This window comes from Gamsiella multidivaricata (genome assembly GCF_025024155.1).
Source record: "Gamsiella multidivaricata strain RSA 2152 chromosome Unknown BC939scaffold_1, whole genome shotgun sequence".
NCBI lineage: Eukaryota > Fungi > Mortierellomycota > Mortierellomycetes > Mortierellales > Mortierellaceae > Gamsiella > Gamsiella multidivaricata.
In genome coordinates this window covers 579953-605416 of record NW_026251709.1, presented here as the reverse complement: position 1 = coordinate 605416, position 25464 = coordinate 579953, and the positions used below count along the sequence as shown (strand labels likewise).

Sequence of the window (25464 nt, the reverse complement as noted above, 5' to 3'; positions counted from 1 at the left end):
GTTAGTGTATTGATCGTGTCCGGAACCAGGTCGGACTATTCCTCAGCGACCTTCGACAGTGCATCACTCCTTCCTTATTGTACCGCTTTCGATTCAGCCGCCACGGCGCATCCATATCCTGGCATCCCTCCTCTTCTTCCTCTTCCTCCTCTTCCTCCTCGATCTCGTCCTCGAATTCCTCAACATCCGATCTAGAAGGATAGTAATAAAACTCGCAACCAGTCCTCTCTGTAGCAGCGACCTCGCACATTGTCCATAGCTCCGCATCCCGACGGATCTCCTCGAACGTTGGCCAGCCTAACCCCATCCACTCCACGTCCTTTTTTGTCATCAGTGCCGTACCCCGCTCTGCTAGATACTCATTCACGTAGGCGAGGGCCGTTTCCAATGGTATCGGATCCTCTCCAGAACAGCTGGACTTCCAGTTCAACTCCAGAACTGTCAGCTTTGGAAGCAAATGCAGACGCTCAAACAGGCGACCTATATAGCGCAATGTACACCACTGCTCTTCGCTCCGTCGACCATAATAGCCTCGACCAAGGTCCGCCTCTGAACTTGCCTCTGAACTTGCCTCTGACTCTACCTCTGACTCTACCTCTGACTCTACCTCTGACTCGGCCTCTGACTCTGCCTCTGACTCTGCCCCTGAACTTGCCTCTGACTCGGCCACAGACTCTACTTCTATCTCGTCCAAGACAGGAGGCGTCGTGACGATATCGAGCCGCAGGATCTCCAACGTCGCCCAACACTCCCAAGGCCCGCTCAGAGACGCAACCACATCCGAAAGCTCGACCCCATCGTCCCGGTTCTGGTCGCTCTCCACAGAGAGTTCTCGCAGGTTGCTACAATAACGCAACATCTGTGGGACCTCCATCCACCCACGCAACTGTGAACACATCCTCAGCACCTCAAGTGTTTCCGCAGCCCTGGACCTATTGAGCAGCACCCATAAAAAGTCGCGATCCGTGCCCCAAAAGTCCTCGTTCAAACACACGGTCCCCAACCACAACTCCCGCGGCGCGCCGTACGCGAAGCCTCCCAGTAGCCGCCTGATCTTGGTCCCACAAAGATAGAGCCTGCACGCGATCGCTTGATTGAGTGTATGGAGTTTTGGACAGTATATCCTCAGCGTACAGGCTAGATCATCATAGTTGCGGGTGAGGATGTACGGTACGGTGATCACCTCAAGGGCGGGACATCGTCTCAGGAATTTGACCACCAGGCTTTCTCTTGTGCAGGGCATCGTGCCCACCAAAGCCAGGCTGCGAAGAGCGGTGAGATGCCTTGTATTGGGAGCAAGAAAGCGTGCGTCCCAGAAATGGTATTCGTGAAGATCCGAACGGGTTTGTTCTGTCCATAGTTGCAGATCGACGATGCCCTCGGGGAGGTGGTTCAAGAACAATGCGGCCTGCAAGCTGCTTAACTGAACCTCGAGGATAATCGTCGTCAAGGAAGAATGGGTCGAGAGGGCTCTGAGGATCGAACCGTTGAGGACCTGCATCCGATGTGTGAGAGATGGATGCCTCACCTCCAAGTGTTCCAGTTTCGGGTTCCTGGCGATGAGACCCAGGGCATTGATAGAGGAGTCGATCAATTCAGGGCCCCTCGGATGGATGTTGTAATAATCCTCGAATTCGTAGTACTCCTCGGCCGTTTTTGCGTATCCGAAATCGACGCAGACCAATTTCCAGAGGTTTGTACAACCAGAATTGAGGAGGAGTCCCCCATCCAAGAGATCGATTTGGAGGTCCTGGATTTGATGGCTGTGATGGAGAATATACCATGTTTGCGAAGAGTTCAAATTGGCGAAGCGGATGTGCCTGTAGCGGTAGATGTCGAAGAGGAGCCGCCAGGACCTGCTGCAGCGGTAGCAGTTCCAGGTATCGCGCCCTGAGAGATTGTCGCATATTGCGTCCAACAGGTGGGGTATCTCAAAGACGGTTGCTGGTCGTCGCATTGTTGGGAAACTGGGAAATATGCTGAAGTGGTGGAAAGTGGGAGGAAAAAAAAAGATAAAAAGACAAGCATCTTCCAATGCATCGCCACAGTCATTCGCAGCGTTTTGGTTTGGAGTACGGCGCAGCATAGTCGAGAGTTCAAATACAAAAAGAGTACCGACAAAACGCTCACTTTACGCCCCTGGAAATCTGGAGCACCTGAACATGATACGTGATACACCGAATATATCAATGGTCAGGGGGGGTTTGTAGCAGATTTTATTTCGTTTCCAATTTACCTGCTACTATGGCTTTGGTGAGATGGGCGGTGAGACCACTCCTGGCTGCGATGCATATGATCCTCCCGGCTGCGGTGCATATGATCCTCCCGACGTGCCGCTCCCTGTCATTGGTGGAGCGTATTGACTCTGCAAGTGATTACCAGGCTGACTCTGGCCCCCAGGATTCGATGCTGACGGCCTCCATTCCATGGTCTCGTACAGCTCCTTATTGTCGCCATATTTTTGTCGTTGCAGCTCCAAATGCTGCATCTGCGCATACGAGAACGTCCCCGGTACCGGGGCTGGCGAAGAAAGCGACGATGGCAATTTTTCCGTCATCTCTATCCTCTCATCATCATAGAACCCTCTTCTATCTTCCATTGCAGGCTGTCCCGTACGTGAGGACGGAGTGTTCGTCATAGGCCTTGGTCTGTACGCATAGTGGTTGTAATCAACATGATCGTCCTGAGTCTCGGTGTCCCAAGCCAGTGCTGCAAGCGAGAGATCAATCCCGCCCTCTTCATCCATTCTGTATTGATTCATCTGCTGCTCCAGTTGATTGTTCTCCCGAAGCGGTGCTGTTGTTCCCGATTTGGCGAGTTTGTAAAGGCGGACGATTCTATATGTAAATCCAGGACAGATGTTTCAGGGAGTTAGTCCAATGGCACTGTGTAAGTACTCTGTGTGGCACGAGCGATCCGCATGTTGCTTACCTGACGTTCAGATTCCTCTGGCAGTACGTATGGAGGTGCTCGTCCTTTCTCAGCGCTACCAATTTGCCCATGCGCACAAGGAGCAGGACGACCAAGGCGCCCAGGAACTGAACCAAGTTGCAGACCTGAAGTATGATGTTGAGCGCCAATGCCAAATGTGTGATCGTGCTCAGTTCTGGAAGGTTCAACGTTGGAGCCTCACCTCTGCTGATCAACGAACGCTGGTGGGCGACCTGGGCGAGAATAGTCGAGTTGATGACGAGACGAGGCAGGTCGCAAAGCAAATGTTGCATCCAATCTATGCTTCCGAGAATTAAATATACAGCCCAATGACATTTAGTGAATCCTGTTGCCGAGAACACTAATAACCCAGCTTTTTTTTTCTTTTTTCTTTTTTTCTTTTTTCCTTGCGAGTAAACATGATCCTTACCGCGGAGTGTGAACCAAGCAAAGAAAGCAAGTGCATCCCTTTGTCCATATCCTTGTCCGACCCTCTCGAAGAAGAAGAACCTATCCCGACTCTTCAGACACACCCATCGGTAGGCCTCCCTGTTCACAAAGATGGCCTGGATATGCCCCTTTTTCAGCACCTGACTCGCCCTCCATCCTCCATAGGCCACAATCGCCAACGATCCAGTTGTTGCCAGGGCATAGATAACAAGTCCAGAACTGTTGCCCTTGCCAACCGAGCCCCTGACCCATGCGGACAAGAATACCAACGAGAAGCAGTCGAGTAAGAGTGCAGCGAGGGGCTTGAAAAGAAGAGACGCAAAGAGATATTGCTTGATGGTCGAGTGTTTCTGAGGGTTGGCTATCGATCCCAGGTCGAGTTCCTTTGAGAACGTTGGTACTGTAACGGCGACAGATTGGAGGAGCAAGGAACCGACACGGACGGGACGGGTGGCCGAGCTGTAGAACTGAGAGGTTTCGCTGGCAGGCGGTTGAGGCAATGGTGGCTCCATGGTGTGGTTGTGTTCTGTGGTGTGTGGTATGTGCTATTCGATCGAATGAGGAGTCAAGCGTGTGCAGAAGCGACGAGTGAACACTGTTTATGAGGTCAGGAACAGACAAAGAAGGCACGCGGCGTGAGCAGTTTGGTATGACGCCGGCTGAAAGAGGGTAAGAAAGGTGGAATGAGAAGAATCAAGAAAAAGAGGGCGAAGTCTACATCGACTTTGAAATAGTAATCGTTTGTTATGACGCGGGATGAGAGCACATCTGCAGCGATGTGCAGGGAGGGGGAAAGCACCGTTTCCCCAACTCCTGAGGGGGGCTGAACGCATGGTTGAACATATTTTTAGCGGTAATGTATCCCCTCCTTGAATGCTAAAAACCTTATTTGTCTCGGGAAGCAAAGCGCGTGTTTTATTACATGTGCACTTCCAAGAGTTCAAATGACCGCTGCAGTAATGCCGCGCAGTACATCCTTGCCTTCTCCCCACTGCCTTGTTCAAGCTTGTACACCTCCCATAGCTCCATTGCCCACTGCTGGCACTCCATAATCTCTGCATAAAATTCATGCATAAGAAGCTGATCCGATAGTGTCTGTGTCGATGGTGTCAGCAAAATCAGGAGATCGAAGAGGATGCTTTCTACCAGGTCAGGATTGTAGGGCAACGACCCTGAAGACAGTGCTGACAATGAGCCTCCAGCGCCTGTAGATGAAAGTCTGGTCGCGACCCCAACGTCGCCCGGCAGTCTCAGAGAGGTCAGCGAAGGTGTTGAAAATACTGATCCTGTCAGACTTGCAGTAGTGGCTGCTGCTCCTGGTATCGGTCCTGGAGTTGCTTGGGCCGGTGGATTATGATATCGAAGTGCAAGCAAGAACTGAAACAGTTCCCTAGTGATAGGAATTAGATGCGGTGAAGTACCTGTAGAAAAATAATATCTTGTTTGTTAGCATGAAATATAGACGAATTTAATAAAACCTTGCGCATCAAAGACCCACATCGTACCTGCATAATGAACCAAAACGCCGAGAGTGATCACAAACTTCTTGAGGACTATCACTGGTGCCTTTTTCAACGCGTCATATCCACGTTCCATTCCTGCACCGCGGTTACCGCCCCAACGTCCAAGTAGTCCACCTAAAAAGATCGGTGCTACGTTTGAGAACGCATTGGCCTTGGGTGCTGGACGACTCGCCTCGATATGCGACTTTTGAGAAAAGCGACGCGTTCGTTCCATGGAAATACTTGATGTGATTGAATCGAACGACGGCTTCTGAACTGCAACAGCGGTGGGTATCTCGGACTTCTTGGGAAGTGACCTTGAGACATTCTTTGCTGATGTTGATGAGGATACTGCTGGAGGACGATCAGACCCTGACAGCTCCTGTGCACCAAGCGCTAGAGCGGTCAAAATATTTAGTCGCTGCCCCATCGAGTTCTTTCGCGCGTAAAATTCCTGCGTCAACACCCTACGATAAACGCGGAAAAAGGAATGGATCAGCATCAATCAGAAGAGAACCATTAGCCTGCTTGCGGATGATTCCCAAAAGGTCCTTACCCTGCAACCAAGACAGGTGAAGTTACAATCAGGGCTATCAATGAATTTTCTCTGGATCTGTAGAAACCGGGCAAGTCAAAATTATCCTGCAATAGAACCAGTGACCTGGCCAATTCTTCTGCGTATTCCTCTAAGAATGATAATAAATAGCCCGTTCCGTTAGCGCAAGCCTGCGGATCAAATTTGGAGCGCACATAGAGCTTGAACATCTCAGGACAATGCGACTTACCCAATTCCAGACTGCCAACCTTGCGCCGAATCAGCTCAGCAGCATTCTTCAGTCCAATTTCGGTCTTGTCGCGATCTTCACTCGCTCGGATATAGGATACCAGATCGCGCAGGTAGACTGGCACTGCGACCTTGGCTTTCTTGACCGATCCAGCATCTTCATCCGGATCTGACTCGTACTCCATCTCATAGGGCTTCAAGTCGTCTTCTTCATCACTACTCTCGTCACTACTGTCTTTCCTTGCCCTCGCGGCTTTGGAATAGGGACCCTCAATCGCGTCTGGGTCTTCTTCATCGTCGGAATCCTCTTGTAGCAAGAATCCTTGGGTAACAGTCGGCGTCGTCGATGTTCCTTCAGCTACGTCTTTTTCTGTACCGGGGCCCCCAATAGTGTTGAAAGATGGAAGCGTGGTAGGGTTGTACGGCTTGGCACCGTCCTTGAGGCGAACAAGGGATCGGCCGAGCCGAACGTCCTTATCCTCATTATTCAGGTCAAAATCTGCCGGTGACCCAATCGTATCCACGATCCGCGAAAACTCCTCCGCGACCACCTAAATTATCAAATCGAAACAACAGTGTCAGGAACAAGCGCACTAAATAAATACCTTCTTAATCAATGGTGCAGACATGTAGACTTGCCAGTGCGATCTGTTTCTTTTTGAAATCCTCTATTTCGAGCCAACCGGTCATGCCAGCACCGAACATGGGTATCAAATCCATCTCGAATATCACTTTATGGTCGAGATATCCAAGCATGAGCAGAACTTGATACGAAATGTCTATTAAGAAAACACAAAGATGTCAGAAACGAATGTATTTCTCGACAAGAATCGCATTCCTGACCTGTGGAGCGGAAAAAAACCCCCCCCTACATCTCTGATACTCGACGGATGAATGGTTAACAAGTATAGAATCGGACCAAATTTCCAGGGATCTCTTGAAAGTCTGCGCCAGAACCGAATCTAAGCAGCGCAACGATCGAGTCAGCAATGTCTCCCAGTGATGTGGCAACTCAAAAATCAAGGTACGGATCGACACGTACCTTTATTCGACCGCACACCTGTGGGCCAGCCACTCTGAATGCAGATCAACATGCGCAGCGCGCCAAGACCAAAGACCCGTCCCTGTAGCAACACCTCTCCAACCATCCCGTTGTTCTTCTCTTCAGCTCCAAATCCAATCGATATCAGTAGGTTCGCTCCTCTTTGCACGGCTTCGAGTTTTTGATCCTCCGATATCGTATCCTGCGGACGATGTTGACGAAGTAGATTGTCACCACTATTGAAATCCAGCTGATTTTTGTCGAGATAATCCATTAATGCTGTGAGAAAAAGCTGTGTTGTCCCTGGTGAAGACGTGTGTGATAATACCAGTTTCCATCCTGACGCTACAGTGCTCACACTTGAACCCCAAAGTACAGATACCACCAATTCGACCAAGATCCCTAATGTACCGAGAAACAGATAAACAGATATATTTTGGTTGGTAACCTTCTCAAGACAGGCAACAATGAAAACAAAGCTGTTGCGCACTCACTTCCATAACCCAGGCGCAAGAGTTTCGCAACGACGATCGCAAGTGCTCTAGCATACTGGTTCTGCAACCCTTGCTCCATATCCCCTATACTCTCCAGACAGCGCTGTAATTGTGCAGTCTGCCGCTGGATGAACACTACCTCCTGAAAACATTCCTCGATTTCATTTTTGAGCGACACTCCAAATGCGTTCGCGATCCTGGTAGGGACCGAAAACAACTTTGACAGGAATGTGTCCCAGGCTGTTATATCCAATGTTGGCCCGCCAGTGCCTCCTGAACTGTAATCCATCTGTCCGAAGGCTGAGCAACCCTGGCAGAAATCCGCTAACGAGTACGTTTCTACCAGTCTCCGAAGCAGACGCAGGACAGTCTTGTTGAAGAACGAATGGTTCTCGCTGAACCGGGAATTGATCCTGTTCACAAGGGTCTGTAAGGACATCACGGCCACCAATGCATTCCAGGCGTTTTGTTGGCGTGACAGTGCTGGGATAAAGTACGTGTCGAACAAGGCCGTCTGCTGTGCTGAAGGCAGTGCGCTCAGCCAGTCCAACGTGATGTTATCGAGAATAAAGTCAAGGTGGTTGGGGAGGAGGTGCTGGATAAAGTACAGCTGCTTGGAGGCCGTTTGCTGAACAGGTCCAGCCCAATGTGGGAATGATTCTCTCGTGGTCCCATTTGTGTCAGCACGACTGGGCAGGAGACCGAGGAAGGACAATGGCTCCGCGAGGACACGAACTGCAGCCGCAAGCGGTGGCGACGGTGCACGGACCTGGTCCTGCAGGTCTGTGAGGTATGCTGAGATCGCCTCCGAGTCCTGAGTGTCGCCCATTACTGTTCTGTTGGTCAGGGATGCCATGCAAACACTGCAGCCGTGCTTTAAACACAATTGATTTCCTTTTATGGACGAAGCTTTATTTTGTTCACCATCGCAATGTTCCGAAATAGATGGTGCTCAGGAAGAGGCACAAGTAAAACGGCTGTAGTGCCCGGAATCCTATGCTCTGTACCCAGATCTCGTCCTGCTGCATCAGTATATTCCACTCCGACAGTCCCTGACTCTCCAGAATGAAGTCCATCTGCATCACAGTGAAGGCTTCAAGGCGTCTTAACGTATGTAGCAGATTCTCGATAGTCGCGTGTGTGACCCGGAACCGTTCCAGTATATGGTCATAGTCACCCACATACGCGTTGTTCAGTGGGTTGAGTCCTCTCTGTACACCAGATCGAGAGGGATTGGTTATAGTCGACATGAATGCTGGACTGTGATAGGCATGGTGCAATGGCAAAGGCTGCCAGCGGGGATGATGGTCGCGGAGTCCCATATTACCCGAGTTCACATCTCCATTCTCGAACGAAATACTTGGTGATGCCGCACTTGTCCATAGTGCACAGTCGCCATACGTGATCCATTCGTCTGTGCTTGTCTCCCCGAGCCATGCGCTCACTTTAGATGTCGGCTTCGATCGACTCGAAATTTGTTGCTCCATGGCCTCTGTTCCCAAGAACTGGTTCGGATGTTGGCGGTTGAACGAACGCTGGTGTGGTGATGGAGGCGGCGTCGATGGCTGCTGATACTGGCGATTTGGGTCCGAATAAAACGTTCTCCGTGATCGACCAAACTCAAAGTGACAATTCGGGCGATGGGATCCACGACGGCCAGCACTGAATCCTAAACCCTGCATCTGTTGTTGATGTTTTTGAATCTGATCCGGGTCGTCAAAATAAAGCCCTTCCAGTTGCGTGCAAAATGGTGAGATAACGTCTTCCAGGAGTTCTTCGCTAAAATGCTGCGATTCCAGAACTAAGAACCGTAGCGTATTGCAGGTGCCTTTCAAGATTTCCGTAACTCCAGCTCCTGTCAACTTCACTATTCCCAGCTCCAATCTTTCCAGTGGTGCAACAATGGTCTTTCTAGTAATTCTTGGTGGAGCAGATCCGCCGTTGGGGTTGCTGCTGGCGCCGTATGCTAAGCCTGATTGCTCACCCATTTCAGGAAGCATGGTGCCTGCAGCTGGAAGATCGACCTCGATGCCCAATCCTTCCAGTAGTTCTTTGTCGCGGGCGAGCGAACAATGGACTCCCAGTACACGCAACTTTGGACACTTTGTTAGTAAATCCGCCAGCGCGCCTCCTCCTACATCTACGCAACTGGTGACTGCAAAGACCTCGAGAGATAATCCTGCAGCTGCAATAAGCTTCTCGATCGCCGTGTCCGTGATTGATCCTGGGCCTAAAAACACCTGGGAGAGACGGCATGGGGGACTGGGATATGAAGATGGGATAGATGGTAAAGCGCGGTCCGTATTTTGCATGCCAATGCTGTGGTTGCTGTGGTTGCTGTGGTTGCTGTGATTACTGTGGTCGCTGTGGTCGCTGTGGTCGCTGTGGTCTGTAGGGTCAGGTTTAGGCGCGCCTAAACCCTTGATCAATGCGCACAGCAACTGATTGTCCACGAATCCTCCCTGTAACCTCAGATAGCGCAGCTTCGAGAGTCCTGAGCCGAACAGTCGCTCTAGTTCCTCAGATTTTTCCAATCCTGCATCCCGCATCTTTTCGTTGGCATGCAAATCCAGCGCAAGAATCTGATCCGGGCAACGCGAGCGGAGACATTCGAGAGCCTGGACGAGCATGTGCGGAGAAGCATGCGGGTGCGCAAAGTTCAGCACCACTCGCCGAATGTAACGCCGATAAGGCCATCTTGGCTCACGCGATCGCATCCCTGACGCCCGATCTCTTGCCATAGGAGATATATGTCCTTGACCACGATTCGAACTACAAAGGCCGGTTTGTTGCCTGGCGCTCGATGATTTAGAGAAACGACTCCACTCTTCACCAGGTGTTGCTCGCTTACTGGTAGTGTGAGTTGGACCCTTGGCTGCGGTCTCGGTGGTAGAGCCACGAACACCTGAAACCTCTTGGGATCTCGAGAATTGCTTCAGCGACTTGTTCCAAGATTCGGCCCAGGCCAACTTCGCCCCGTGCTCACGATTGGTCTGTCCAGGAGGTGTTCGTTGGTATGATCCATGCTCGGAATGGCAAACCTTGCTTCCTGATGGTTTAGCTTTCATCTCTACTCCACACCTCCTAGCTGTGTCCTGTGCTTGATTAATCCGTTCATCCTCCTGACCTTCTGACTCCTCCGCTTCGTCCACCTCCTCGAGATTTCCCAGGCCGGAAGAATGGCGACCAAGATCAGAAGAACCGTCCGATAAACCGTCTCCCATTGAAAGCATTGTCAATAGCGACCGTATCTGGTACGGATCCTGGCCGTGAAAGACAACGTCGCGCCACAAGGTCTTGACGGCTGCATTGGCGATTCGCCTGCTGACAAGCAAAAGTTGGAAAGGTGCTGCAAGATGGATCGAGCTGTCAAAGTCATCCCTGTCCTCGTCATTGTCGGAGCTGCTCTCAGAAAATGAATCAAATGGCTCAGCGCCGTCGCCATGACTCTGAGATGTCGGCGCCCGTATAGATCCTGCATTACCTCTTGTTCCGCTCATGGAAGAGCCCCTGGATACATTGGTGGAATGCGTGTCCAAGGTTACTGTTCTCCGCCTGTGAAGATTGCTGCCATGGAAAGGATTGGAGCTGGAGCTATGGCCATTTGGCAGTTCGGATACGCTGGATATTGTTGCTGAAGCTGGGGAGCTGGACGGACTGACCTGCTGCGGCCCAGACTCTGGCTGCTCCTCAAGGTACTGTTCATCTGCGGGCGAGATAAATGAGAATAAGCCCTCCAGGCGATGCACAAGTTCATGAAGAGAGAGTTTTGCGGAAGAATGGGTAGATCCCATAGACGACGATATCAAAGTGAGATGATCAAACGGTCGCAGTAGAAGGCGCCTAAAAGTAAGACTGGGGAACGAACGCCAGCCTGAACGTGATATGAACCGCGGGAAGATACGCGATAGAAGGGGTATCCGGGTCGAATGCTGCTGCTGGAGGTGCTGGCACCATGGACGATTTCCGTTCCTCGGACATGGCTGTGCCCCTCGTGTCTCGTGCCGCTGTAAATCAATGGTAAACCGATCGGTCCTGCTGCTGTTGCCATATACTATTGTGTTGTGGAATCGTTTTCTCCTCTTTTTCAGCGCGATGTTTTCTAGTGGATGGCCCCTGTCGTGTGTATGGCTGCTGTTGCTTCCTTCGGATGACAAATTCCCTGCGGTTTCTCTCGATGTTGTTGATGATGTCCCCGATATTGAGGATATGGACAGTCCGTGCTGACGGCGCCTGTGATTGGCTCGGTGTATCTGTGGGACAGGGCCATGGCAGAGGGTGCAGTGAAAACAATCGTGGCAGAACTGGTTCTCGAGCGTGACAAGGGGACAGCTCCAAAGTAAGAAGTCCAGGTCCTGGCAGCAGTATTCAAAGATCATACACAAGATCTCGTCCGGCAGGTCGAACAAATGGCGAGGTCGATGCGATATAGATCGTCTAAGTCTGTGGATAAGGTCCATTGCTGGTGCGGAGTAGAGTGTGTGCAAGGCAGAGCGTTGTGGAGGAAAAAAAAAAAAAAAAAAAAAAAAAAAAGGAGATACTGTGGAATAGAAGATAATGACGTTAATTGGGCTGGATCAAGGCATTGGAGCTCGAAGGGCCAAAAGACCCCGTCAGGGTGCTAGACACCGGGGGATGGATGGACGTCTTGCGGGAGAATACAAAATGTGCACCCCAATGCTAAACAGTGTACCCTGGGGGAGGCGGAGGAGGTTCGCTGTCCCTGCATGCGATAGAAAAACAATGTTCCGCTGTGACGATGACATACGCTTCTATGCGGCAGACAGAGACAAGGTACGGCAAAGGACACTTGTGGTTCAGGCGCAGGGGGGTTCGGGGTGGGGCGGGGGTTTCCAGAGATGATGCTTTCTGTGGGGTCATCAGATCCTGAGCAGGAACATCATTGTTGACTGATGAGTGATGGGCGACGGAAAGGGCTGCGGGTGGAGGAGCGGAAAGAGAGAGGAGGAAGAGAGAAAAAAAAGCGCCCAATTTCCCTCTATTCCCTCTATTCCCTCTATTCCCTATTGGCCCTTTTTTTTTTTTAGGATGGACGTCCTTTTTTGGATGGACGGTCTTTTCCAGATGGACCCTTACGCGCCTCCTCCCCTTCCTTCTTGCCCCCACACACTCCAGAGACTGGGAGGCGTGTCAATGCGCGACTTGTCGGGCTAGAAACCATTGGATTGCTCGACACGTCGGATTGTTTTTCCTGTTTGCTCAGTGGTGCGATCCAACTCATATCCTTCGATTAGGACCGTTGATCCTAATCAAAGAGCCCATCCTCCTTCGAATGGCTACAAAAGGAAATGGGACAGAAAAACGGAATAGCAGCAAGGCGGCTCCCGTAATGAGGAGACGAAGGGTGCAGCGGTATGGAGGCGCTTTGTTCAGGCGTGCAAAGAATATCTCGGCGGTTTAGCTGACCCGTTTTGTTGGGCCCTCGCCTGTTTCATCTCTATCGGGCTCCGTTTTCCCTTTTCGTAGATATGTCTCCGCACTATGTGGTCCGTCGCGTCTATTTATTTTTATTTTTCTCTCGCTCGCGTGAACGAGACCTTGTTTCCTCATCAATTATTTAAGCGCCTCCTCGTATTATTACGATAATGGTCCTAAAACAAAAGCCGACCATGCGCCTTGACATTTGTCAGGGAAGTACACAAGCCGTGATTTAAAGAATTGATAACTCCAGTTCTGGACGCTCTCTGCCCCTCATCCCCATCGCAAGCAAAAGGTGCTGCGTTTTAAACAGAGACAACATAAATGGTATTTTCCGTACATCTCTCTCCGCAATATTCTCCAACAACCTCCTTATTTGCCTGTATGCGTTGTGTGTATGCGTGTGGTGTGTAAGCCAGCGGGATTGTGTGCCACAGCGCAATTGAACCCCTGCTTTATTCTAGGGACTGAAGCAGCTGGCTCCAATCATTCGAGCTTGCGATGGAAACAGTAGTGTAATGGAAACGTCTACCCCTCCCTTTGCCTCATCTGGATGCATAGCCTGACAAATGGATTCACTTGTTACCTGCATCAAACAATGCTCACCATATCCAATTCTTCTTCCAACTCTTGCTTGTAGATGGATGTTCCTGAAAAGTCATTTCTTCATCTTCACCATACATGTACATATGCAAGACCTGCCTTGTTGGACGCAAACCACATCTTTTCTTTGTTTCACAAAGGGAGGAGTACTCACAAAATCCACATGTATATAATATTATTCTAGGTCATGAGCTGGGATGGCGAATGGTTTCCCTGTTGCAAGGATATGTTCCCCACCTCGCGGAGGCTTAAGAGTTCGAGCGTTTAGACAATGGAGAGTCAGTTGGTGCAGATAAGATGCAGCGGAATAAACCACGCGTATAGTGAGAGGCATTTGCAGCAGAAAGACAGCGCACCAATAGGGCCTTTTAAAGAGCGGCTTCAGCGCATATCGATTCAGTATTCTGTGCAAATAGAGACGAGTGAGTAAGAGAACATAGGCGTGGGGAAGCAAAGCGCGTCTTTTCACATTTATATAAAATGTTGCCACATTGCTGGCAGTGCCCAATCGCGATTTCTTGGATCTTGATAACCTTAAATAAGGGTGTATTTGACTTCGCCCAACACCATATCTTCTGCATAATCCAAGTGTTTGTAGGTTGGTCATTTTATTGTAGTAATGTGGTGATAGGACAGTGAACACATCTTTGACCGCTGATTACTGGTTCTGTTCATTTTTCTTGGCCTCACGCTCTCTCCATCCACCGCCAGCCTTACCGAACAATGGGGGACGGACAGTTGACGGCTCTTCCGAGCGAGGAGCCTCGCGAGGAGCCTCGCGGGGAGATTCACGTCCAAAACTGCGAGGTGAATCGCGAGGTGAATCACGAGGAGAGTCGCGTCCAAAATCGCGAGGAGAATCGCGAGGAGAATCGCGAGGAGAATCGCGAGGAGAGTCGCGTCCAAAATCGCGAGGTGAATCGCGACGGGGTGGCTCCGATCCACGAGCACCAGGGGGACGGTAGGCACTGGTCGAGGGAGCGGGGGCAGGGATCTCACCAGCTGCAGCTGCAGCTTCCTTGGCAGCCAAGCGCTCTCTCCAGTTGGGCTTCTCCCCTCCAGATGGTGATGGTACAAGCTTGGGAGGTACGACAGGTGCGGCCGATCCGGCTCTTGCGCCGCTGAGACGGGCCTCGATCTGAGCTTCCTTCTCGCGTTGCTTGGCAGCGATAGCATCCAACTGGAGTCTCCTCTCCTCGTACTCCTCCTTCTCCTTGGCAGCCTGGGCCTCACGCTCAACGCGTCTCTTTTCCTCCTCGGCAGCACGACGAGCAGCCTCAGCCTCACGCTCGATCCTCTCCTCTTCCTCTTGAGCCTTGCGACGCTCGAGCTCAGCCTTATGCTCTCTGAACCACAGAATACGCCTCTGCTTCTCCTCCTCGATCTTGAGACGGGCAGCCTCGCGCTTCTGAGCAAATTCTTCCTGACGCTTCTCCTCCATATCGTGACGGACTTGGCGGTAATCATCCAGGATCTTGACCATGCGCTTCTTGAGCTCCAACTCATGGGCGTGCTTGGTAGCAGCAGCCTCGCGTTGAGCCTTGACAGCAGCATCATGATAAACGCGGTCCGCTCTCTGCTGACGCTCGTAATCCTTGGCCAAGAGGGGACGCTCTTCCAGACGCATGGCACGCTCGACATGATCCAGACGCTTGCCAATGGCCTTGGTACGTGCAGCCATCTCACTCTTCTCCTTCTCCAGCTGTTTGATCTGGATAGCAACCAACTTGTCCTTATCCAAGTTCTCGAGATCCTCGTCGTTGAGATCGACACCGGCCTTGTTCTTGAGGGATTCGGCCAACTTGAGTGACTCGTTCTTGCGAATAGCCTCCTGCTCAGCACGGATACGCTCCTCCTCGCGCTTGCGACGTTCCTCTGCCAGGCGGATCTTGAGAGCCTCCTGCTCAGCCTGGAGACGGAGGGCCTTCTCGCGGGCCTCCTCCTTCTCCTTGCGAGCCAACATAGTCTCGATCAACTCCTTCTTGCGCTCGATGATGGCCTTGCGTTCAAGGGCAAGCTTGTGCTCCTCCTTCATACTGGCCAAAGCCTTGACGAAAGCAGCCTTCTTGGCCTCCTTCTTCGCTTCGACAACGTCGGGTGAGATCATAGAGACAGTGGTGTTAAGGCAGGTGGCAAGGCGGGTGAGCTGAGTCCTCATGAGATCAGAGGGCAAGGACTGCAAGACGGGTCCGTCAGTCACAGTCTTGCTGTCGGAAGCAAACAAATCGGTCTCGAAGGTCAAAGACTGGGTGGCGTGGTCAATACGGATCGAGAGTTCGCCCTTCTTGCATCCCTTCATAATGAATTTTTCAATTGTAGCAGAATCGTAGTTGAAAGGGGCAGCGAACGAGGCAAGCTGAATGACAAAGTCCAACTTGACGGTGGTGTAAACCTGAGAAAGCTGCTGGAAGAGACGGGTCAAAATGACCTGATGGAGAGGCTTGACGTACTTGACAAGCTCGGGGTCCTCAGTCAGCTTGTTCATGATGGGTTCGATCTTCTTGCAGATAGAGAGAGGATGGAACTGGACCTCGAGAATGTTATACAACTCGCGGAGCTCAGGGCGAACATGCCTGAGAATGTTCTTGCTGAGGGCCTCCTTCAAAAGACCAGCACGGTTGGGGGAACGACTGAGACCCAAGAGGGCGGCAAGGCGATGAGACTTGTTCTTGGATTCGTCGACCTCATAACCGTTGTCCTTGGAAGAAATGACAGGGATGGCCAAGGCGGACAACAAGGCCAAGGAGGCCATGCGGGTCTGCTCCTCATCGGTGACAGACTTGTTCTGGGTCTTGACGAGGGTGTAGTACTTGTTCCAGGCAGCAGCATGGAAGAGGTAATTGTCCGAGACCATGAAGATCTTGGTCAGCTTCTCGTAGTAGTTGGCCATCATAAAGGGCTTGGGCATCTTCTTGGACATGGTCATCAGGTTGTGAATATCCTCGACCGAGCGAAAGGCCTCCTGCCAGAGCTCAAGCTCAGCGGCACCATTCAGCTGCTGGAAGCGGGTGTCCAAGTGGCGCTGGAGCGACTCGGGCTCGTTCAGGTTGATGGAGTGAGGCTGGTGGGCGTACTTGGCAATGTTCTGCAAATGGTTACGGAGGAGGTCGCAGAGGCGGCGGAACTCGGTCTTGCGAGTGTACTTCAAGCAGAACTGGAAGGCCTGATGGGCAGTGGTCTGGTAAAGGGCCTCGAGACGGGCGTTGTTCCTGAGAATGTCCAGGACGGTCCTGTAGGCCTCCCAGAGGAACTTGAGCCAGGGGGTAACGACGGCGCGGTCGGTGCGGTCCTTGTTCTGCTCGCCAGAGACGGTGCTGAGGAGGATCGACTCGGGGGTTTCGGTCGCCTCTAGATCGTCCAGGCCGTCCAGGGTGATTTGATCGGCCTTGGCCTGAGCCTCCTGGACCTTCTCCTCCGAGAGCTGGATGAACTTTCTGATGACCAGCTAGTTTGTTTTGTCGCGTATACAGCCATGGCGTCGGAGGGTTAGCGCGCTATTTCCAAACAAAGCAACAAAGCAACAAAACAACAGGACACTTTCTTCTATGGTCGCGCTTTCTTTTTTTATATACCTCAATAGTGGCGATACTGGTGTTCTGGGAAATGTTCTTGTACTGATGGAGACCCTCCTTGGCGATCTTGCCCTTACGGAGCGAGACGCAGAGCTCAACGAACTTGAGCATGATTGGCTCCAGGGATGCCAGGGGGACACTGCGGGATCTCTTTGAGATGATCACGTCATGGAGGGCCTCGAGGGCTGCGGCATTCTGACCGACAGCGATGAGCTCTATTACAAGGATTCATTCAGAAGCGACGTGCAGGTGTGAGAACAGTGTTGGGTCCTGATGTGGACGAGGTGCTGACTGGCCGAGGAAGACATCAGATCGGGTATGCACTGGCGGGTGCTGGTCTGTGTGTTCCTGGAAGCACCATGTAACATCCAAGCTGGCCAAAAAGGTCGTTCAGGGCGCAGGGTCATGTTGGGCGATGGATGGTGGGCTTGATGGCGGGATATATGGATCGATGGATAGGTGGATAGGTGGATGTATGGCAGGATTGTATCGATGGATAGGCGGCGAAGTAGCCAGTCAGCGGATGTTTTCCTTTTGTCGTAGTGGAGTGGTGGAGTGGTATCCAGCAGTGAACTTTAAACGTGAGCTCGATCGGATCTGCTCTGGGGGTGGTGCGATCTGTGTGCTGGCTCCAGGTAAAAGGTGTACACGCGTTGAACGGGAGGAAGGGAGGAGGATGGAGGATGGGGTGGGGTCTGCTTTATTACCATCGGCTCTGCGAAGCACGGATTCCGGCTTTGCGAATGGTGCCATGATGATGTGAGGAGGTGGAAGGGGTAAAGAAGAGGAATTGTAATATCACTCGCAGAAAAAAAAAAAAACTTTCTCGAGTCTGCCACCAAATTAGACAGACTACATATCGAATCTAAAACGGCTTGAACCCGCGTCCAGCCCTGTCACGATCGGTCTTCCTTCCGTCCTCATTCAGCCCCGCCGCAAACCAATGGCATCCAACTTCAACTTTCCTTCCCCTGGCGGTGTCCCCAACGCCAACAGCAGCACCAGTCCTCTACGGCCCTTCTATGGCTCACCCTTGGACTCTCCCCTGCAGTCCTACTACCAAGACGCTTCCCAGCTCGAACACGACCTGGCTGCCTCACACGATGTCACCACACAGGCTGCTGCCAAGGAGCTCCTCAACTATGGCCTGATCAAGTACCTAACGCTCGCGATAGCTGCGCCCTTCGAGGCAGGACAGACGTTGCTGCAAGTCCAGTATATGCCCAATAACACTTCCGATCCGAGCATTAACAATGAAGATCTCGCAGAGCAGGTACCATAAGATCAACATGTCCTCGCGTGCCTTCTCTTTCGTCTGCGATGGATAGTGTCAACTCGTCATGTTTAATTGAGCCCTTCTCTAATGAAAATTAGGAGCGACGTGATGAAGAGTTTCGCCGGATGCAGGAGGAAATGGACGAGGAAGAGTATCTTAATGACGGATCGGGATCAGGAGGATACTACTCGAGTAGTACCCGTCACGACCATTTTCCTTCGCCTCGCTCAAATGTCAATAAGCTAGATCCCAGCTCAGTCGTCTTCCGGGAGCGTAGGGACTTTGATCAGTCAGGATACTTGATTCGAACCAATGTATATGACGACAGCTCGAGACCCGCCTTCCAGCTGCCACCCCAAGAGGAGGGCGTGTGGCAGGTAGTGAAGGCATTGGCCTACCACCCCACTGAGGGATACCTTTCTCTTTGGAAGGGACAATACACAAACTGGGTGTATGAGATCTTGCACCTCTTTGCTCAGCCGACTCTGGAAGCGACCTTGAACGACACGTTTGATCTGTACGATGATACGATCCCACTCGTCCATTTGGACAGAGTCGGTCCCAACATCGCAACAATGGTCACCTCCCATCTCGTCGTCGGATTCATTCTCTCGCCTTTGGAGCTCGTCCGCACTCGGTAGGCAACACTTTAACATGTCGGTATTGCAACGGACTGCCTCATGGTTTTGCTCTACTAAACAATGTACCTCTCCTCTGCATTCAACTCTAGTCTTGTTGTTCAGACCTCGGATCCTAAGCAGCGAAAGTACACCGGTATGCTCAACTGCATCTCGACTATTGTCTCAGAGGAAGGATTCATTGCTCTTTGGGGAGGTGTCAACCTCTTTCCCACGATTCTCTATCACACAATCACACCGCTCTTGTCAAACTCGATCCCACTTATCATCGATCGCATCTTCGGCATCTCTGCGGCAGACTCACCGGTGCTTTATGCAGTTGCAGAACTGGGTCTGGACACACTCGATCTTTTGATCCGCTTGCCGATCGAAACTATCCGCAAGCGTCTCCAGATCCAGATCCAGGCAAAGATCCCTGGAAAGAGATACGAGACCGTGGTCGAGACCAGGAAGAGACCCTATGCCGGCATCATGGATTGTGTGTACAGAATTATTCAGGAGGAAGGAGGACAGCGTAGGGGGCGCTCGAAGAAGCAGGTCGACGAGGATGGTGGTGAGAAGGATGTAAAGACGCCGTGGTATGGAACCTGGGCTATCCGCGGATTGTATACTGGCCTCGGCATGCACTTGACGAGTAACCTGGCCATCTTTGCGGTCGGTGCAGTAACCAACTTGCAGGACGACAGCGACGACTGGTAGATACATCGCCAGTAGGGATCGCATTCTCACATTCAATGGACATTGTTTTTCCGAAAATACGCGATATTTTTGACCTCATCAAATTAATAAATATTGACCCTTGGGCCAAGTTCTGGCTGAAGATTAAAAATAAAAGGGCCTGAAAAGCTTTGGCACATCTTGCAGAGCAGCCTTCTTGTAGTAATGGCATAATGCATCAAACTACACTTTGGTTTGTCATCCATGTGCTGAAGTTTTAACGAGTTTCATTTTTTTTTTATTATTATTTCTAACTACTAATGTACAAGAGCGAAAAGGACGACTCAAAATCCGTATTTCGATTGCGTCTCTGCTTTCGTTCGACGACTTGCCGCCCAAGAAGCATTCAGTTGCGCCTCGTTAGCCTTGGCCTCATATGCCAGGGACATGATATTGTGCTTGCGCTTCAAGGCAGCCGTTGGTTTTAGATGCTACACAGTTTAACAGGACGACAGCAGCTATTAGTTTTCTAAAGATCACATCAATCTCAACGCAGAGCGAACAAAAGTGTTGAGGACGTTACCTTGATCGAGGCCAGATCGACGGGCTTGGGCTGACTATTGCTCGCGCTCATGGCCTGTCGCACATGTTGGGCTTGGCTCATTTGGTCCCTTGCAGAGACATCGATAACATTGATGGGGACATCCCTTGCCTTCCTCATGCCCAGTTTGTGCAGCTATAATTGTGAGAAAACAACATACATGAGTGGATTCCAATCGCATCTAAGAAATATGCCATACAGTTAGTATTATCCGCAGCAGATTTGAGTATCCTTGCTTACCGCGGCATCGTCTAGCTCAATCCTGTTGGAACCACTGCTCCCTCCTTGTGCTTCTTGTGCATAGGCATCCACTCCGTAGCCTTCTGTTGTATACGCATCATCAGTAGGATAGGCATACTGGTCGTTGGTTGCATAGGCGTACTGATCATTCGTCGGGTATGCGTATTGCTCATTATAAGCATACTGCTCATTGTTCGGATATGCATACTGTTCGTTCGTTGTCGACATATCCACAACAGTCTCCTGCTGTGCCTGTCGTTCCTGCGTAGTCAACGGCTTCCTGTCAAAGAACAGCGGGATATATGTGCTTGAGGCTGCCTTTCCTGTCGAAGAAGCCGATGTTGTCGCTGTTGCCGCTGCTCCCAGAGGAAAGAATGGAGCCGGTTCCTCATCATCATCCTCATCATCATCCTGATCAGTGCCCTCTCCCTTGGCATCGGTGACACTAGCCGTAGGTTTCTTTGCCTGCGTTGCTGCTGGTACTGGTTTCTTGACTGTCCTAGGCATGAATCCCGGCTTCGCTGCAGCCGGCTTTCCTGAGGATGTTGACGAAGACGCTGCAGCGGCACTCTTGGGCGCTGGAAGCATCGCAAACAAGGCACCGACTCCTCCACCTGCTTTCTTGGATGCCTCGGCCAACTTGGCCTTTTTCCTAAAAGCTGATTCTTCTTCGTCAGAGTCCGAATCAGACTCGAGGGTTGGAAGTGTGTGGTACTTGCTTGTCTTTGGTGCAGCTGATGCTGATCCTGATGAGGGCTGGATTTTCATGGTTGATGTACTGCTGGTTTGCGCTTTCGGTGGAGGCAGCATGTTAGAAAGTGAGTTGATCTTTGAACCCTGCGCTGACGCTTTTGAAGCAGCTGGACTTGAGGTTGATGCAAGAGTACTAGCCGAGATGGGGGCCAATTCTGTACCTGACTCTTCCGAGTCAGATCCGTAGGCTGCGAGGGCATCCATTGATCTGAGTGCTTGCTTGAGCTTGTCGTTGTTGTATTCAAAGACCATGCGGCCCGCTTCAAAGCAGGTTGAACTCCATGGCCTTCCAGGTCAGGTGATGCAGCTCACTTGTCAACGTGGGCGGAGTAACCGATAATGCGTCTATCATTCCCAAGGAAAAAAAGCTTCAACGATCCTCTCAAGTGTTTGCTCTTCAAGTGAATTTTATGATGGCAAGCTACCTTGGTTGCGTCTCGAACTACTCTCGAGTATTCCTCTGCGACCTACGCGCATATAACTTCCGGGTTCTATTAGGTGTCTTATGATTAGGACACCATTCCACGTTGGCTTCCACATCATCCGTGTCCACAAGTGTACCACCGCAGCAAGAACTGTGCTCCTTTAAACGTTCGTTCTTCGTTCGCTCTTTGAGGGCGATTTGACATATCCGCTCGCTATCCTCCATCCATCAACGATCGGTCACAGTAGACCATTCTATGCCCATCCATAGCATGTCTTTCTGCGATACTCGCGGCAGTCCAACTCGCTCCATATATAAGGACCCCCGATCGTATGGTATCATCCCAACTGCCTCAACAATGGAAGCTTCCCAGGTTAGCTCCAGATTTGTCAAGCACCTCAAGGACTTCAGTGTTTGACAGAACAAACCAGCCTGAAATATCGTCGAAATGCTGACCTCCTCAATGGCATCCTCGGTCATCGGATGCTTCTGAAGCATGACTGTACCGATGCGCTTGATTGAGGGCTTGGCGATGTGTAGCATCAGGGACTCGAGTCTACTGCAGACCCAGGGAAGTAACTCTGTCTGCGCATCTGCTGTTGAATCTATCGCCCCATCCAACCGAGCCATTAATACCTTCCAGCGTTCTTTCGAGACAATCTCGTCCAACATAGTAATATTGCCTATGACTTCCAGTACCCTTAGTCTCGGACACAGTCCTAGAAGGGATACGATTCTAGCAGAGATTGGGCCCATTCTCACTTGTAATCTCAGGACTTCAAGTACGTTGAAATAATATGCCGCAAGCGGTCTCATAAGGCCTTCCTGAGATCTCGAGGTTGGATCCCCGTCGGAGATATACACGTTTAGCTTGACCTCGCGTAGTCCATTCGGGTATCCATTCAGTAGTCTGGCTGCATCACTACTCGCGATGAGGCTGTGCGTCATACCTTGGTGGAAGGACTGTAGTTTCGGGCAGTGCTCTACCAGTATGTTGATAAAGTCGCGATACGTTGAGCCCTCCGCCTGTGGTAGCTCGACTTTCTCGAGCAAGGGGCAGTACTTGAGCAGTGTCGAGAAGATATTCGGTTGGTCTCTGATAAATGTATCCCGAACAATAAGACATCGAAGATTCGTTGGTCCTGAGAGCACTAACGGGATGTGCTGTCCTTCCTCTCCAAAAGGATAAGATACCTTACATTGGAGTTCGAGCTCTTCCAAATGAGGCGGGCAATGTGTCAAGAGTGCGACGAGTTCTTTGTGCGTTGACCGTAAGCTGATAGACATACTCCGCAGAAATCGGTGACTGGAGAGGGCGCTGAGTACTGTGGGAGTGAATGGTCGTACAGGGATTCCTATGGCAGGGTACCACAAGATGTTCAACTCCCTCAGTCGCGGGTTCATCTTGATTAGCGAGAGGGCATTTATAGATGGTTCAAGGTCTATCCAGCGAGGGGTAAAATCCAAGGCCCACTCGTCCTGATGGACTGTGGATGGCCAGGTCATGTATCCGAAGTTGACACAGGATAGCTTTTCCAGCCGCGTGCATGAACTGTTGAGAAGATCAGTGGCATCTGCGAGGTCGACTTTGAGTTCCCGAATATGATGAGCGTTGTTGAGGATGTACCAGGTCTGTGTTGAGTCTAGGTCCAAGAACTGGATATGCTTGCAGCGGTGGGGACTGAAGAGATCGCTCCAGGACTTGTTCACGCGATAGCAACGCCAGATATCCTTTGTGGTGAGGTGGTCGCATATTGCCTCGACCACGAGTGGAATGTCGAATATGGAGATGCGTGAGGCAGGCATATCATGTGCAGAATAAGGAACAAAAGGTAGGCGGGGGGTTTTTGTATTTATTCAGGAAACAAAAGAAAAAAGTAGCCTAAAGTATTGGTAGTGTGAACGACTTCCGCCCGCAGTGTAGGGGCGCAGCCGAAGGAAACGATGTGTCATATATTGAGCTGATGGGGTCCAGTCCACAACCGCAGTAAACACCATACATAAGTGCTCACGCCTTCTCCTTCTCCTTTGCCTCTCAATGTCCACTCACAACAGCATCGAGTCCAATCCGGCGGCGTCGCCAAGGCTTCACGTACTTGAACTGTGCGATATCATCCTCTTGATAGGAAGCTACTTGGATGCCAAGGACATGCTTGCCTTCTCTGCCGTCTCCAGGTCGATTCATTATTCCCTTGGGCCCCTTGTCTGGCAAGATCTACATTTCGGATTGACCCAAAAACTGGACGATCGCGATAAGCCGTTTGCAAGATCTATACCCACCAGCCTCACTTATAAAGCCCTGCCTGTCAAAGACCACTATCAGGACAGCGATGACCCCTCTCCGAACCGTGATAACCAGGATCATCAACATCAAAATGAGTTGCTGAGCACACTTTCAAGGATCGCGCCCCTGGTTCAGTCCCTATCGATCCATAAACATGACTCCGGTCTTCCATTACAGTTCGGCGCGATCTGCCATCGGCTCGAGTCGATCACTCTGGCGGGCTTGTCGCTTAAGGACGAGAAGAGCGGGGCTATTTACTGGGAGAATTGCAGGAAAATGCTTTCTCAAAACCAGCCTCACCTGCAGTCTCTTGCACTGGTCGATTGAATAGATGAGCCGAACACAGCGCCACGCGGACACCTTATGTGGGCACCTATCCTGAGTTGTACAGGAAGCTGGAACTTGAGGACATTACGTCCGAAGCAATGTCAGATCCAGGGGGACATTTCAAGACGCTCTGGACAGTCTTTGCTCGGCTGGAGGTCCTGGAGCTGGAATCGACCGAGTTCGACCTGTCGATGCCGCAAAGACGTATCAACGGAGCAGATGCGACTGCTAAGCGGCTTCCAAGACTGCAGGAGCTCAGTCTTCGCGGAATAAATACTCACCCCAGACGACAGCTCGAATTACTGATCCGCCAATGCCCTGTCCTCCGGACCCTCTACTGGAGGTTTCACAAGTCATTGTACACCATCGACGACTTCGGCAACCTTTTTAAGGCCTCGACGTGACCGGAACTCACTTCGATCAGAATCAGGACCAAAATTGCTAGGGTACTTGATACAAACCACCGTGAACTCTTACAGTCATCCCCGCGGCCTCTGCGTCGGCTCGAAGTCGAGCACTATACAGTCTCACTTGAGACGTTCGATGTGCTAAGGACGCGACACTTTGCGACACTGGAATTCGTTGACCTTCTATATTCCACTGAACGCCACGAGAGGTGGGCGATCGAGGTCCTCAACTTCTGTCCGGGACTGAAGAAGACCACTGCAAGGATTATTACTGCACAGGATATCTTGAACTCGAGGCCGTGGGCCTGCAAGGGTCTGCAAAAATGGCAGATCTGTATTGATATGGAATTTCGGGATAACGGACCCTTTCGACGATTCACGGTGGAGGAGCTGCAGCTGTGCCGAGCAGTGTACAAAAGACTAGCGATATTCAAACAGTTGCAGGTGCTGGATATGCTGGCTACATTTTACCAGGCGTGTACGTCCTATGACTCTGGGAGCCCTCGGCGCTTACGACACCTTCTGGTGCCGCTTCCGATGCGGTTGAGAGCAGGTCTGGATCTGTTGGCGGGGTTGACGAACCTGAAGGAGGTCGGCTTCTGGGGTGGCAGATATGAGGTGTGCATGAAGGAACTGGTCTGGATGGTAGAGCGCTGGAAGCGACTGAAGAGGCTTGGTGGTGGATGCCTTCTAGCCATTTATGAAGATTCATACGACAAATATCTTCTTTCGCGTAAGCTGTCTGAATGGCTGAATCAACGCGGGATCACGACCGACAAATCGTATCATCTGCTCATATTGGCGGAGGAACCTGGTTACGACGGTTTTGAAGACTGTTGCGGGTTCAGCGGCGACGAGGACGAGCCTGGTGAAGATCTAGGACAACTATGAGAACAGTGTCTCGAGGCGTCGTCTCTTTTTGACGTGTTCCTTCCAGGATATAAAATAACGCATGCCAATAGACTACAGCCGAGCCATTTGTGGCGATTCTAGGCGTTTGTCCATGCAGGCAATGGGAGTAAAGGAGAGGTAGAGATAGG

At 51.2% G+C, this 25464-nt stretch overlaps 10 protein-coding genes across 10 annotated transcripts; 3 read left to right on the top strand and 7 right to left on the bottom strand.

Moving 5' to 3' along the window:
• Window position 1: 1 nt before the first annotated feature.
• On the bottom strand, window positions 2-1957 carry BC939DRAFT_498110 (uncharacterized protein; the record flags this gene model as incomplete). Its single annotated transcript, XM_051559775.1, has 1 exon — window positions 2-1957. The coding sequence occupies one exon, from the start codon at window positions 1955-1957 to the stop codon at window positions 2-4; it is 1956 nt and encodes a 651-aa protein (XP_051417851.1).
• A 455-nt stretch (window positions 1958-2412) lies between these two features.
• Window positions 2413-4182, bottom strand: BC939DRAFT_4196 (uncharacterized protein). Its single transcript, XM_051553062.1, has 4 exons — window positions 3362-4182; window positions 3134-3229; window positions 2932-3056; window positions 2413-2837 (listed from the first exon to the last, which is right to left on the bottom strand). Exons 1-4 carry the CDS (start codon window positions 3891-3893, stop codon window positions 2739-2741), a joined length of 852 nt encoding a protein of 283 aa, XP_051417850.1. The 5' UTR covers window positions 3894-4182; the 3' UTR covers window positions 2413-2738.
• A 117-nt stretch (window positions 4183-4299) lies between these two features.
• On the bottom strand, window positions 4300-8032 carry BC939DRAFT_498108 (telomere length regulation protein-domain-containing protein; the record flags this gene model as incomplete). The annotated part of the gene is made up of 8 exons (XM_051559774.1): window positions 4300-4802; window positions 4887-5350; window positions 5440-5569; window positions 5669-6218; window positions 6295-6446; window positions 6540-6629; window positions 6710-7111; window positions 7204-8032. 8 exons carry the CDS (start codon window positions 8030-8032, stop codon window positions 4300-4302), a joined length of 3120 nt encoding a protein of 1039 aa, XP_051417849.1.
• Window positions 8033-8123: 91 nt separating this feature from the next.
• Window positions 8124-12084, bottom strand: BC939DRAFT_472295 (uncharacterized protein; the record flags this gene model as incomplete). Its single annotated transcript, XM_051558262.1, has 3 exons — window positions 8124-10901; window positions 11432-11558; window positions 11972-12084. 3 exons carry the CDS (start codon window positions 12082-12084, stop codon window positions 8124-8126), a joined length of 3018 nt encoding a protein of 1005 aa, XP_051417848.1.
• A 1709-nt stretch (window positions 12085-13793) lies between these two features.
• On the bottom strand, window positions 13794-17668 carry BC939DRAFT_434119 (uncharacterized protein). The gene is made up of 4 exons (XM_051553334.1): window positions 17525-17668; window positions 16818-17032; window positions 14134-16690; window positions 13794-14073 (listed from the first exon to the last, which is right to left on the bottom strand). Exons 1-4 carry the CDS (start codon window positions 17568-17570, stop codon window positions 13904-13906), a joined length of 2988 nt encoding a protein of 995 aa, XP_051417847.1. The 5' UTR covers window positions 17571-17668; the 3' UTR covers window positions 13794-13903.
• Window positions 17657-19586, top strand: BC939DRAFT_434116 (mitochondrial carrier domain-containing protein). Its single transcript, XM_051553333.1, has 3 exons — window positions 17657-18090; window positions 18192-18730; window positions 18824-19586. The coding sequence occupies exons 1-3, from the start codon at window positions 17761-17763 to the stop codon at window positions 19428-19430; spliced, it is 1476 nt and encodes a 491-aa protein (XP_051417846.1). The 5' UTR covers window positions 17657-17760; the 3' UTR covers window positions 19431-19586.
• A 146-nt stretch (window positions 19587-19732) lies between these two features.
• Window positions 19733-21234, bottom strand: BC939DRAFT_472292 (mitotic checkpoint regulator, MAD2B-interacting-domain-containing protein; the record flags this gene model as incomplete). Its single annotated transcript, XM_051558261.1, has 4 exons — window positions 19733-19879; window positions 19972-20124; window positions 20150-20170; window positions 20230-21234. 4 exons carry the CDS (start codon window positions 21232-21234, stop codon window positions 19733-19735), a joined length of 1326 nt encoding a protein of 441 aa, XP_051417845.1.
• A 69-nt stretch (window positions 21235-21303) lies between these two features.
• BC939DRAFT_434114 (uncharacterized protein) lies at window positions 21304-23239 on the bottom strand. Its single transcript, XM_051553332.1, has one exon. It carries the CDS (start codon window positions 23210-23212, stop codon window positions 21635-21637), a length of 1578 nt encoding a protein of 525 aa, XP_051417844.1. The 5' UTR covers window positions 23213-23239; the 3' UTR covers window positions 21304-21634.
• Window positions 23240-23328: 89 nt separating this feature from the next.
• On the top strand, window positions 23329-24392 carry BC939DRAFT_4084 (uncharacterized protein). The gene has a single exon (XM_051552884.1). It carries the CDS (start codon window positions 23445-23447, stop codon window positions 24015-24017), a length of 573 nt encoding a protein of 190 aa, XP_051417843.1. The 5' UTR covers window positions 23329-23444; the 3' UTR covers window positions 24018-24392.
• Window positions 24116-25315, top strand: BC939DRAFT_498101 (uncharacterized protein; the record flags this gene model as incomplete). The annotated part of the gene is made up of 2 exons (XM_051559773.1): window positions 24116-24375; window positions 24463-25315. 2 exons carry the CDS (start codon window positions 24116-24118, stop codon window positions 25313-25315), a joined length of 1113 nt encoding a protein of 370 aa, XP_051417842.1.
• Between the last annotated feature and the right edge of the window lie 149 nt (window positions 25316-25464).

What these genes read in the sequence shown, in the direction of transcription:
- BC939DRAFT_4084 (XM_051552884.1), top strand. Translation starts at nt 23,445, where the DNA reads ATGTCCACTCACAACAGCATCGAGTCCAATCCGGCGGCGTCGCCAAGG.
- BC939DRAFT_434116 (XM_051553333.1), top strand. Translation starts at nt 17,761, where the DNA reads ATGGCATCCAACTTCAACTTTCCTTCCCCTGGCGGTGTCCCCAACGCC. An exon ending in ATGAAGATCTCGCAGAGCAG is followed by an intron (nt 18,091 to 18,191) that starts GTACCATAAGAT and finishes AATGAAAATTAG; the next exon opens with GAGCGACGTGATGAAGAGTT. An exon ending in TTGGAGCTCGTCCGCACTCG is followed by an intron (nt 18,731 to 18,823) that starts GTAGGCAACACT and finishes ATTCAACTCTAG; the next exon opens with TCTTGTTGTTCAGACCTCGG.
- BC939DRAFT_4196 (XM_051553062.1), bottom strand. Translation starts at nt 3,893, where the DNA reads ATGGAGCCACCATTGCCTCAACCGCCTGCCAGCGAAACCTCTCAGTTC. An exon ending in GCGTTCGTTGATCAGCAGAG is followed by an intron (nt 3,057 to 3,133) that starts GTGAGGCTCCAA and finishes ATCATACTTCAG; the next exon opens with GTCTGCAACTTGGTTCAGTT. An exon ending in CAGAGGAATCTGAACGTCAG is followed by an intron (nt 2,838 to 2,931) that starts GTAAGCAACATG and finishes ATTTACATATAG; the next exon opens with AATCGTCCGCCTTTACAAAC.
- BC939DRAFT_434119 (XM_051553334.1), bottom strand. Translation starts at nt 17,570, where the DNA reads ATGGCACCATTCGCAAAGCCGGAATCCGTGCTTCGCAGAGCCGATG. An exon ending in CGTGCTTCGCAGAGCCGATG is followed by an intron (nt 17,033 to 17,524) that starts GTAATAAAGCAG and finishes TCCTTGTAATAG; the next exon opens with AGCTCATCGCTGTCGGTCAG. An exon ending in TTTTGGACGCGACTCTCCTC is followed by an intron (nt 14,074 to 14,133) that starts GCGATTCTCCTC and finishes GCGACTCTCCTC; the next exon opens with GTGATTCACCTCGCGATTCA.
- BC939DRAFT_434114 (XM_051553332.1), bottom strand. Translation starts at nt 23,212, where the DNA reads ATGCCTGCCTCACGCATCTCCATATTCGACATTCCACTCGTGGTCGAG.